Here is a 13,265-nt window from a genome sequence, read left to right on the forward strand (position 1 = left end):
TACTTTATACTATACTGTATTTATTTTAAAAATTATGTGTGTAAGTGGCCCTGCACAGTTCAAATCTGTGTTGTTCAACAGTCATGTGCACTTTGAACTTTCCAGCCTTTTTAGGATCATTTGAAAATACAACTTTTAACAATTTCAAAATAGGCATGCTATGATTCATTTGGCCATTCTTTGATCACTGAATACATTTTTTTTCTACTAGTAAACTTCTATGCAGAGAAATCTTTGATTGAATCACTAAATTCCTAGGTCAGAAAGTTTGAATGTTTCAAATACTCTTGGACTCATATTGTTAAATCAATGTCAGAAAAGCTTAGTCCAACACAGTTTCCCTCCTATCAAGTGTGAGAGGCCTCCTTCCCAAATGCTTTTATAAAAACCCACCAGTCATGACCATAAGGTAATACTAGGTAGCCTCTATATGGGTTTCAAAGGACATAAGAGAATGAGGCCACCACAGAGTGATCAAAATGGATTCTCTCTCTCTCTGCTCTTAAATCATTTTAGAAGTGAAAGGATTTTTTAGAGATGGTCATTCACTCACTTCTGGAAATTTCCCTGACTGATCAGAATGGTCCATAAATGTTTGGGCAGCAGCCAAGGCAAGGAAGAAATAAATTATTGGATTTAGTCTCATCTAATGAAAACTTTTTTTTTTTTCTACTTGGCTTTGCTTTTTCACAGTTGTCATCTTACTCTGATGCTTTATTTATTTCATTTGGCAGGACAAACTTCCTCTCCATCATCCACCTGGGTAGTTCACTGGCAATCCCCCATTCTTAGAGGCCATGTCAAAGGGGCCATGTCAGTGTTTTAGAAGAGATACAGCACTGTGGGGAGAAGGTGTTGGCCACAAAAGTTCTGTTAACTGAGGAGAGCTAACCCCCCAACCACAGCTCATTTCTATTATTACATTCGGATACTTTTGATGAATGGAGCTAAGTGACAGGGCAAGGAGAGGTGGTGCTACCCCAGAATGGGGCAGCTGCTGTCCTCTGAGTGGGACTCACCATAGGGCTGCTGAAGGCCGTGTGCTTGGACAGCATGCTGGCCCACTTGGCCTCAGCCCGGCTGCCTGTGCGCCGATGTGACTTGGTGCTCTGGCTCCTGTGCATGATACGAACACTCTGGTGGCTCCCAATGCTGCCACGCTGAGGCAGTGAGCCTCCTTTGGACACTGCCTCTTCCTCCTCTGAGTCTGCCTCCTGGTACCTGGCCAGACGCTGGGCTGTGGGCAGAGGGACATGGGGTGACATGTCACAGGGAGGCTAGGAAAATGGAAGCTGACTCAGAGCACTCGCCACCGTAGATTTTTTAAAGGCAAGGCCACTTTATTGAGAATTTCCACTGAGAGATGGATGCTGTTCTCATTTATCTGTACCTACAGTCAATCTGATGAGGTTGACATTCTCAACAACACTGCACAGATGAGCAGACTGACTCACAGAAGACTTAAAGAACTTGCTAAGTGCATAGGACTCAAGAGGGTGGAGATGACATCCAGGTCAATGTGATGCCCAAGCTCAGGTCCAATGCATTTTGGCACAGTGGCCATCCCATTCCATAAACAAGTAAGGAGTGGACAGATATAGATTCATATTTGGCCTCTCTCTTCAGGTGACTCGAGGGGTGATGAATGGGGTCTGGGCAGCAGATAGCAGGGAGATGAAGGCAGGGACACAGTGAAGGCCTAGTCCCCAGAGTAGCCAGGCTCCAGGCTTTGTCCTTTATCCTGGGGTCATGGGGCTACTTGGCTCTGTGGGGCTGTCAGGACAGATCACATATTAAACATCTGCCCTGTAATCACACAAAAGTACTGGTTCTCAGGGTATGCTGATGGTGCTTTTCCATGGAGGATCCTTGTTCAGGGCCAGGCAGGGGGTAGGGATCATCTTCATTCACCTTATACGGATGAAGCTCTACACATCAGGGAGGCTAACAGTCCTTGTGGTTGCACAGAGTGGACAAATGCCACCAGGATACAGAGCCAGCAGGCAAAGCTCCACTAAAGACTACTTTGACTGTATTCTATGCTTGAACCCTCAAGAGGGCACAGCCCAGCAAAAGTTCTTGTGGCCAAGTGGCCACTCAGTGAATCATATGAAGTACATCTGCACTATTTCTTGCTAATGGATGTCTCCAAACACATCTGTCTGGCTTTGCCCAGTTAGTTCAGCTGGTTTCATCATGGACGAGCAAGGAGACTATTCATGAGGATTATTCATTCAAAACAAGCAATTACTAAGAACTTCAAGGGAAAGTTCAGTGCTGGGTGTGAGCACAAGGTATCTCAACACAAGGTGGCCTGCATGAGGGGGTAAGAAGGGCTCTCCAATCTGGGCATGCCTGTGGCGTTGGTCTGTCCTGTGAGCCAGGCCTTATATTCAGTATCTTTCATCAGTAAGACTTTTCTTTTGGGATGAGAAAAACAGAGATAAGGCAAGGAAAGTCACCCATGGTCACAAGGCCAAGTAATTGCCAATACCAGGATTCAACTCAGGGGGTGCCTCACCCTAGAAGTAAATCTTCTGCCCATTCCACCCACTCCTGGCTGATAAAAGTCCCAGCTTGGTGGTGAATGAAAAGCAAAGAAGAACAAAGCCCAGATACAGTGCTGTCAGACTTCTGGGCTTGTGCGTTTAGAGCTTGGTGTCAACCTCTCCAAGGATACAACTGTCTGTCCCACCCTCCTGAAGCAGTAGTCAAATGTTAGCCTAAAAGTAGCAATCTTTCAGAGCACTGCTGATGTGTATATGGTCTACAACGATGTAGCAGCTTCTGACCAGCAATAAACTGAGTGGATAAGTTCCTATGTCTTCTGTTTAATATGATTACTTTCATTTTACACAAAGGGCCTTAGTGGATATCCTAAAGCTTGGTTTTATGAAACTTGCAAAAATCCCATGCTTCTAAAAGATCTATCCCACTATACCCCCCTAAATAAAAGCTTCCTAATGATGCCCATGTACTGATTCCTGTTCTATATTTGCTTCTATTCCTGTGACAAGACTTCTTTCATGTTCTCAGATGCTGTTACAGGAAGGAGAGGAAGTCCTGGCTGGTGCGCCTCTCAAAGGTACCATGGCTCCACAAATCCTATTGTGCCACCAGGACACTTACCACGGTGCTCTCTTCTGGCTCAGGAGGGTAGATGGTTCTCACCATACCCTCCACTTATGAAGTGGATAGCTCCCCTATGGGTTCAGGGAGGACAGAGGCAGCAAAGGATAAGGAAAGGAGAGGTGGGAGGAATGACCACCTACAAAATTCAAATGGGAGTGACATTTCTTTTCTGCTTCCATGAACACTTTCTAAGGGAAAGAATACATCATGAATTGCCCAATGCCCTTCTGAGAATTTTCAGCTAATAAGAAGACTGATGGGTAACAACAAAAACATCTCATCATTTCTTGGTGTGGCAGAGACTGGGTGCTTCAAAAGTGAGTTCCTCAAGAATGTCCTTCCTGGTTCTATTGTCTGGCAGAAAATGACTGTTTAAGCAGATGCCCACCACACAAGACACTGCAGTGAATAGGGCGTTGTCAGCAACATGGAATTCTATAAATGCCACCCAGCTTCAGTTCCCTGAATTGCTCTGACAGCCTATGTTTTATTCTCTCTCAAAAATCAGCCATCCCTGAAGCTGGTGTGTCTGTGTGCACACATGCGCACGCACACATACATGTACATGCACACAGGCACATGTGAATGCAGCTTTGACATAGCAGCTCTGTCCAGCCCAGACTGGGAGTCCCTACCCTCAGACTCACCATTTGCATCATGGGAATATTCTATGCCAGACACAGTGCATCTTCGGAAAACCATCTTATTTTCAGTTAAAGTGCCAGTTTTATCTGAGAAGATATACTGTATCTGTCCTAAGTCTTCCGTGATGTTCAGAGCTCGACACTGCAGCTGTGAGTCTGTTTCTTCGTCATACAACTCTATGTCCTGATTAATGAAGTACACCTGGCATACTTTAACAATTTCAATGGAAACATATAAGGAAATTGGAATCAAAACCTAGAAGACATAAGGCATATAGAAGAACAATGATGAGAACTAGGGAGCTGTAGAAATAGTCCAAACTATTCAAATGACTACAACCACAAATAAGTAGGGACTATATACTGTACCTTTAAGAGCTTAAAAGGTTGGTTTAGAGTCAGTATTGGAAAAGTATTAGGATATTGGCAAAGAGTTTAAAATAGGACAGCCTATGGTGTCACTGCAGAGCAGAAATCCACTATCGTGTCTGGAAGAATGGTAACCATGGCTTGGATAGAAGCAAGCATTTTCGTATTACTAAGTTGTGCTTGAGAGAAGCTAGGAAAGGAAAGAGGAGAGAGAAAGAGAAAAAAACACATGGCACAGAGTCAGAGTCCTCATAAGCAAAGTCACCTCGCACCACAGTGGCACTCGGCCCCAAGGCTCTCCCAGGGCTCCCAGCAACAAGAGATGCCCATTCTGTGGACACAACCCCATAGTTCAGGAGAGACAGCCTTTCCAGAGACTGTTTGTGTTGCAGGACAATTTCTGTGATCTTGTACAATACAGAGCAAAGGGAAGAAGGCTCTGACAAGAATATTCATAGACATTGACAATATAAGAATAATCTTCATAAAGTTAATGTTTAAATCTTTTTTGAATAATGGTATTGAACTGATGTTCATGGGCTCAGAATATCATATCCAGACAGACAAACTGGGTTCTCCTGGTAACTTTATGTTGGTGCACACCTACTACCCCTACTGTAGTGCTAATACTACTACTACTACAAAGCTAGAACGAAATGTACATTCATAAAAAAGACTAATTTTGAAAGCTCCTGTCGTATGAAATAGATGTGATAAAAGACAGTAGAGCTCCCCTCATAGGCAAAGACTAAGCAGACGTCCTCTGTTTACACTTTGTTCCTAGGATGACATTCATTGCCCCTTCTCTACTCTCAAACAAGCCCTTTGGGCATAGATTCAGTTAGCGATGGGGGACTGTACATGAGGCATGTGAACTAACGATACTAATGGTAATAGTAATAAAAATAATAAAAACCAATGCTGCAAAATGCAGTGTGATATCCTGAATTGAACCTTGGAACAAGTGGAAAGACTAGTAAAAAAACAAATGACATCTAGAATTTAGTTCATTGCAAAGTACTAAAGTTGGCTTCTTGGTTTTGACAACGCACCAAAGTAATGTAATATGTTCACATTAGGGGACTCTGGGTAAGCGACACATGGGAAATCCCCATACTATCTTTTGCAACTTATTTGTATATCTTAAAATTATATCAAAATATAGTGTTTTTTTTTAAAGAAGGAACTGAATGGAAAAATATAACAAACACAATAATCCAAAAACCAACCCCGTAAGAATCTTAGGGACAGCAAAGGAGAATGTTAACTTGAAAAGTACCCAAAAAAGACCCTAAAGATAAGTTAGGTGGAAAAGTAAGAAGCAGCACACTAGGCAGGTACACCTGTGGTCCTCCCAGATGCAAAATTTATAGGACATTCTTAGCAGAGTATGATGACTTTAAGTTCTTACCAGAAAAGTAAAGCAATTAATCGTATGGTACTTAGTATGTTACCTGCAGAATTATTATCATTGTCAAAAATGAGTAAACTGCTGCTGTGACCGGGGATAAAGAGCTGCCGTCAGACTCAGGGACATCAAATAATGATTTTTTCTCCTGATACCGCTGTACCCACAGTCCATGTCCTACAGCAACATTCAAAAAGATATACCATTCATCCAATGAAAAAATAAGACACTGCTTGTGCAAATAAAAGCAAAACTATGACTATGAACACAGGCACTTTGTGCCTCATTAGCTTGCCTTGCCACATAAGAAAGCAAAAGCACATGGCACATACTATTGGCACCCACAATCAGACTGCTGGAAGGTACTGGTTCTTGGACTCTTCCTCACATTGGGCATTTCCCATTGTTGGCACTGAAAAGCACACTGGTCATGAGGCAGAAATTGGGTATGTGCTGGCAGCTACTGACAGGAAATCCCCAAAAAGTAATCTCCCAGTGTGTGCCTCACAAAATACCAGTTTCATCAGTCAGCCCCAGATACTGCCCATTATCAACCCTTGCTATAGACTTAAATTGCACCTATCAGGGACTCTCAGAAGCCAAGCACATTATTTCATCAACTAAGTCCCACAACTATCTGATAGCAGAAGCCCTTTTCGTGTCCCATACACCATGTCTTTTAGGACTGAGCTCCAAGACCATATCACACCCATCTGCTTCACAATGGTAGCTATGCAGGAGATGTGGTGAAGACCATTTACTGGAGGCTGAACACAGTTCCCTGCAAGGCATTCCAGGGCAGCATGCCAGTTCTGGAGGCCATCAAATCTGAGAGCCCAGAGCTCATGTGCAATCTAAGTGCTAGCACCTTCTTAGGACCCAAATACTTTTTTTTTTTTTTTCCCTTTTCTCTTGGAGTTCTCATTAGTAGCATTTGTGCTTCTCCTGCTATATTATTCTCAGTTTATCACCATGTTACTAATACTTCTGCTGGAATCATCATTACTGGTGTGATTAAAACATTCTTTCATTCAAGAAGTTGCAAATTTGAAAAATAACATTACTTTGTCAAGCTCATTCATCTAGGCGTCTCCAATATGGTCTGTGCTGATGCAAGCAGCCCTTGAGTCTAAGTGGATGACAAATGTGTTTTTTAACTTTAGAGTGCTGGCCAAAATGATTCGTCAGCAGCCCACTGGGCTCACCTGGAGGCTTCCAATAGTGCCCCCTTATTCATGACCCATGAAGGAGACTTACCGACCGCAGAAAACAGAGACATACAAATGAGGAGGAGGACACACCAGAGCACGTCACAGTTCATCTGCCTCTCAAGCTGGCTGCGCTTGTAGCGGGGCCCACTGTTATTCAGCAGGGCCTTAGTTTCATGTCCTGGAAGGGGAGCATGAGGGGCGCAGTAAATCGATGCCCAACAGTGGATTGACAGAGCACCCTGACACAGGGACTGAAGAACAGTGCTGCCATCCAATCATACTTACAGGATATGCTCAGTCAAAAAGGCAGGGTATGAACTTAACCCTAACTATGTAAGAATCATGGAAAAAACAATGGAAAGAAATAAGCTAAGATGCTAAGAGAGAACACTTTTGGTTGAGATACCATTAGAAATTTTGCTTTCTTCTGTTTTCGTAGTTTTCTAAATTTTTACAATGGCTATGTGCTTTTATAATCAGAAAAAAAAGAAAAAAAAAGAACAAGAAGCAACGTTCAAGAGCACACAGCACAGGTGGCAAGCCAGCTGTGTTACAGACCGTATGTGCCACAGTCATGCCTACCTGCATAGATGACGATGCCAATAACAGCTTCTGTGTTTCTGATGGTACATCCTCGCAGCAGCAGGTTTTCCTTATACAGCCCGGCCTTTTTCCCATTGTCGTGTATGCTGTCAAAGGAAAAAGTGGCATGCATTATGTGGATGCTTAGTGCACCTTGGGTCTTAAGGAGGCCTTCTTCCTCAAGGTCTGGACACTAGGAAGGGGAACGGGGAACCCTAGAAGTGGGCAGCTTGTCTCCGTGGGTCTCTGCGATAGCTGAGAGGGAGCTGTTGCTCACTAGTAACTGGGCTTCTAGAAGTATCTCAACAGCCTGATGTTTGTTTATTTTGTCCAAGGGCTTTGCGAAATAGTAAGATAGATATGTCTGTGCCCTGGGTTCCTGACAGAGGGCTCCTAAAACCCTTCTAAGTGTGGCTGCTAGGAGGATCTTTCATTCTAGTACTTAATCTTTGACCCCAGTTCCCAGCATTAGGACTCCTAAAACTCTTGTAATTTCCTAAGTGATAAGAGCACTAGAAGCATCTTTTGTTCTAATGTTTGGTCTCTGAACCCAGTTTTTCCTGACACAGGATACTAAATCCTTTTTAATTTCCTGGGTGATAGTAGGGTCTTTTGTTCTAATGAAGGCACTCTAGGTGGGCTCCTGGGTGGGGACTGTCACCAGAAAGACCAAGCCATGACTAGAAACTTAGTTTTCAGCCTCACCTTCCATTCCCTAGAGTAGAGAGGGACTGGAAATTAAGTTCATAATTGATCATGCCTATGTGATGAAGCTTCCATACGATCCCAATAGAATGGGGTTCAAAGAACTTCTGCGTTGGTGAACACATGGAGGTGCTGGAAGAGTAGTATGTTCAGAGAGGGCACAGAAACTCTGCACCCCTTCCCATATATCTTGCTCTATGCATCTCTTCCATTTCTGTATGTTCACCTGTATTCTTTATCATATCATTTTATAATAAACTGGTAAACAGCGAGCAAATTGTTTCCTGAGTTCTATGAGATGCTCTAGCAAATTAATTGAAACTGAAAAGGGAATTGTGGGAACCTCTGATTTATAGCTGATCAGTTAGAAGGACAGGTGACAATCTGGACTTGTAGTTGGCATTTGAAATGAGGAAGTCTTGTGGGATTGAGCTTAAACCTATGGGGTCTGATGCTGTCTCCAACTAGTGTCAGAATTGAGTTAAATTAGAGGACACCTAGCTGGTGTCACAGAATTGCTTGACCGTGTAGGAAAAACCCACATGTCAGAATTGGTGTCAGCATCACAGGCTTGTTTTTATCACAAGGACAGACCACAGCTAGAAAGGACAGACCTGGGAACTGTGAGACTCAGAATTTGGCCAGGGAAGGTTGCTAGGTGATCTCATGCCCATTTCCTGCTCATCATAGAGAACACTGCTCCTCATCAGTACCTTGTATTGTCACAGATACACAGATCTTTCTTTAAGTTTTTATTTAAATTACAGTTAGTTAACATACAGTGTAATATTACTTTCAAATCTATGATATACTGACTCAGCACTTCCATATAACACCCTCTGCTCATCACAAGTGCACTCCTTAATCCCCAGCATCTATTTAACTAATTCCCCCTCCCCTCCCCCCCAACCTCCCCTCTGGTAACCATCAGTTTGTTCCTATAGTTAAGAGTCTGTTTCTCGGTATGTCTCTTTTTTTTCCCTATGCTCATTTGTTTTGTTTCTTAAATCCCATACATAAGTCAAATCATATAGTATTTGTGTTTCTCTGACTTATTTCACTTACCATAATATCTTCTAGTTCCATCCACATCATTGCAAATGGCAAGATTTTATTATTTTTATGGTTGAGTAAATATTCCATTATATATACATATACACAGATGTATATATGTGTATGTTTGTGTATATATCTGTATCTATCTATCCCACATCTTTATCCATTCATCAGTCAATGGGGGCTTGGGCTGTTCCTACAGTTTGGCTGTTGTAGATAATGCTGCTATCCCTTTGAATTAGTATTTTTTACATTCTTTGAATAAATACCTAGTAGTACAATTGCTGAGTCATAGGGTAGCTCTATTTTTAATGTATTGAGGAACCTCCATACTGTTCTCCAGAGTGACTGCACAAGTTTACATTCCCACCAACAGTGCAAGAGGGTTTCCCTCTCTCCACAACCTCACCAACACCTGTTGTTTCTTGTGTTGTTAATTTTAACTATTTCGACAGGTATGAGGTAGTATATAACCATGGTTTGGTTGGGGATCCCTGGGTGGCGCAGCGGTTTGGCGCCTGCCTTTGGCCCAGGGCGCGATCCTGGAAACCCGGGATCGAATCCCATATCGGGCTCCCGGTGCATGGAGCCTGCTTCTCCCTCTGCCTGTGTCTCTGCCTCTCTCTCTCTCTGTGACTATCATAAATCAAAAAAAAAAATCATAAAAAAAATAATAATCATGGTTTGGTTTGTATCTCCCTGATAATGTATGATGTTGAGCATCTTTTCATGTGTCTGCTAGTCATCTGGGTATCTTCTTTGGATTAAGTGTCTATTCATATATTCTGCCCATTTGGTAGCTAGGTTGGTTTTTTGGGTGTTAACTTTGATACGTTCTTTACAGATTTTGGTTATAGTCCTTTATGTGATATATTATTTGCAATTATTTTCTCCCTCCCATTCTGCAGGCTGCCTTCTGGTTTTATTGACTGTTTCCTTTATTGTGCAGAAGTTTTTATCTTGATGAAGTCCCAATAGTTCATTTTTGCTTTTGTTTCCCTTGTCTCTGACAACGTGTTTAATAAGAAGTTGCTATGGTTGAGGTCAAAGAGATTTCTGCCTGTGTTCTCCTCTAGGGTTTTGATGGTTTCTTGTCTCACATTCAGGGCTTTCAACCATTTTGAATTTATTTTTGTGTATGGTGTAAAGAATGTGGCCCCATTTCATTCATCTGAATGTGGTGGTACAATTCTCCTAACACTATTTATTAAAGAGACTTTTTTCTGTTGGATATTCTTTCCTCCTTTGTCAAAGATTAGTTGACCATAGAGTTCAGGGTCCATTTCTGGGTTTTCTAATTCTGTTCCCTGATCTATGTGTCTGTTTTTGTGCCAGTACCATACTGTCTTGTTGGTTACAGCTTTGCAATACACCTTGAAATCCGGAATTGTGATGCTTCCAGCTTTGTTTTTCTTTTTCAGGACTGCTTTGCCTATTCAGGGTCTTTTATGGTTCCATGCAAATTTTAGGATCTTTTATTAAAAAATATTTTATTTACTTGAGAGAGAGAAGTGCATTTTTTTTCACGTGTCTGTTGGCCATTTGTATGTTTTCTTTGGAGAAATGTCTGTTTATGTTTTCTGCTCATTTCTTGACTGGATTTTTGTTTTTTTGGTGTTGAGTTGGTAAGTTCCATATAGATTGTGGATACTAACACTTTATCAGATATGTCATTCACAAATATCTTCTCCTATCCCACAGGCTGCCTTTTAGTTTTGTTGATTGTTTCCTTTGCTGTGAAGCTTTTTATCTTGACAAAGTCCTAATAGTTCATTTTTAGTTTTGTTTCCCTTGCACTAGGAGATGTATTTAGTAAGAAGTTGCTACAGCGGATGCCAAAGAGGTTACCGCCTGTGTTCCCCCCTAGGATTTTAATGGTTTCCTATCTTACATTTAGGTCTTTCATCCATTTTGAATTTATTTTTGTGTATGGTGTAAGAAAGTTATCCAGTTTCATTCTTCTGCATGTTACTGTCCAATTTTCCCAATACAATTTTTTTGAGAAAATTATCTTTTTTTTTCCATTGGATATTCTTTCCTTCTGTGTCAAAGATTAATTGACTATATAGCTGTGGGTTTGTTTCAGGGTTTTCTATTTTGTTCCATTGACCTATGTGTCTGTTTTTGTGCTAGTACCCTACTGTCTTGATCACTACAGCTCTGTAATATAACTAGTCTGGAATTGTGATGTCTCCAGCTTTACTCTTCTTTTTTCAAGATTGCATTGGCTATTTGGGGTCTTTTGTGTTCCATATAAATTTTAGTACTGTTTGTTCTAGCTCTGTTAAAACTCCTGTTGGTATTTTGATAGGGATTACATTAACTGTGTAATCGCTTTGGGTAATATAGATATTTTGTTAACAATAGATGTTCTTCCAATTCATGAACATGGAATGCTTTTCCATTTCTTTGTGTCCTCTTCAATTTCTTTATCAGTGTTTTATAGTTTTCTGAGTACAGATACCTTACCTCTTTGGTTAGGTTTATTCCTAGGTATCTTGTTGTTTTTGATGCAGTTGTTAATGGGATAGTTTTCTTAATTTCTCTTTCTGCTTTTTCATTATTGGTGTATAGAAATGCAACAGATTTAGAAAAGGGGATGGTATTGGTTTCAGCAACATTTTCTACATCTCTCTTATAAAAAGTCACTATGTTATTAGAAATATTAATGTATTACATTTGAAATGTGGTAAATTCCATTTTAGAAACTGGGTTTCCTTGCTGTTTTGAGCCAGAGGGATAGTCCATGTTTAAGCCACTGGTTTTCAAACTTGTCCTCTTGATCCACTAAAGAGGGCCTTATCATCATCCATGCTGACCAGAATCACCCCACGCTAGGATCACATTGGGACAGATTTGGTCCTGGAGCCTGATGAACACACAAGGGGAGGCTTGGGAGGTTTCCAAAACTAGAGCAGGGGCCCAGCCTAAGCTACATCAGGCAGTGCCTCCAAAGCTGACTTCAGAAAAGCCAGCTTCCCACATCATCAGTAGACAGCCTCCTCACCCCTCCCACACACACATAACCCAAACTCCTCTGTGGTTCTTAAAGCTCACCAAGGACACCTGCAGGCATTTTCCCTCACACCAACTCCTAACACAGTGTCACTGACATGGAGAGTAGATATGGCCTGGGGAGTATAAGATCAGAGGACGCACACAGGTTTCTGGGGAAACAATATTTCCTGCCACATCTGGACCCTGGTAAGTGGCATAAGGGGTAGAGCTACCATTCAATCTCAGACACAACCCATGTTATTTACAACCAGGGAAATGAATATATTTTTCTGGTGAAGAAGAGAGGCTAAATCATAAAGACAAAACCAAAATGCAGGCTAGGGAGATGCACTTTCCACAAGCCTGTTATTTAAACGATACAGCATTAATTATTCTGCAGAAAGCATGCAAAGGAACATGGGGGCAGGGGGTTCAAACAACACTGTGTAAAGGCCCCCCTTTGGAAATTCCAGGACAGGCTTTGCTTTAGAAAAGATTTATTTTTGGCTAATGCATCAAGACACCAGCATGCATAAGATGGTACACACAAAACACCATTCCGACGTCTGGAAGGAAAGGATGCCTATGGCCACAGTTTTCTTGGTAATAGCTGGACATAGAAACTATTTCTGAGGGATAATAGGAAAAAAAAAAAAAACAGTTTCAATCAAAGTTCCAGTCATGCTCATTCAGAATAAAAGGTGAACTCCATAGAAACAAGAAAAATAGTTTGTATTAAGCTTTCGTTGATATAACACACACTTTTTGAGTGATACTGTGCTTTCTAATTACACTAAGCTAGACCAGAACTGGTTACCAGCAGGTGCATAGATCTATGAGGACTACTACCACAAGGACAGTCAGCGCATGGATATGAATGGCCTTTCTTGAGTGAATGGCCCCTGTGTTAGGAGGTGGAATAAGTCAGGCCAAGCTCCAGCAGGGTAGCTGAAGAAGAAGGGGAAAGCTGAAGAACAAGGGGAAAGCTGAAGTCCTTGTACTTGGTAGAATAGGCCCAGGGCCAAGCAGGTATGAGGCCTGATTCTAGGAAGATGTTCCCCATCTAGTTGTTCCTAACACCTACTTCTTTGTTATGGGCTGACATGTGCTCTCTGCCCTGGTATTCATTTGTTGAAGTCCTAATCCCCTCAAATGTGACAT

At 41.8% G+C, this 13,265-nt stretch overlaps 1 protein-coding gene across 1 annotated transcript in view; it reads right to left on the reverse strand.

Moving 5' to 3' along the window:
• Nucleotides 1-13,265, reverse strand: part of ATP10A (ATPase phospholipid transporting 10A (putative)) — a 189,377-nt gene that overhangs the window by 38,522 nt on the left and 137,590 nt on the right. Inside the window, 5 exon segments of the mRNA XM_055326486.1 lie at nucleotides 1,020-1,237; nucleotides 3,780-4,032; nucleotides 5,600-5,730; nucleotides 6,811-6,942; nucleotides 7,347-7,453. Of these exon segments, the coding sequence (XP_055182461.1) occupies nucleotides 1,020-1,237; nucleotides 3,780-4,032; nucleotides 5,600-5,730; nucleotides 6,811-6,942; nucleotides 7,347-7,453 (841 nt within the window).

This window comes from Nyctereutes procyonoides, unplaced genomic scaffold (assembly GCF_905146905.1).
Source record: "Nyctereutes procyonoides isolate TBG_1078 unplaced genomic scaffold, NYPRO_anot_genome, whole genome shotgun sequence".
NCBI classification, from domain to species: domain Eukaryota; kingdom Metazoa; phylum Chordata; class Mammalia; order Carnivora; family Canidae; genus Nyctereutes; species Nyctereutes procyonoides.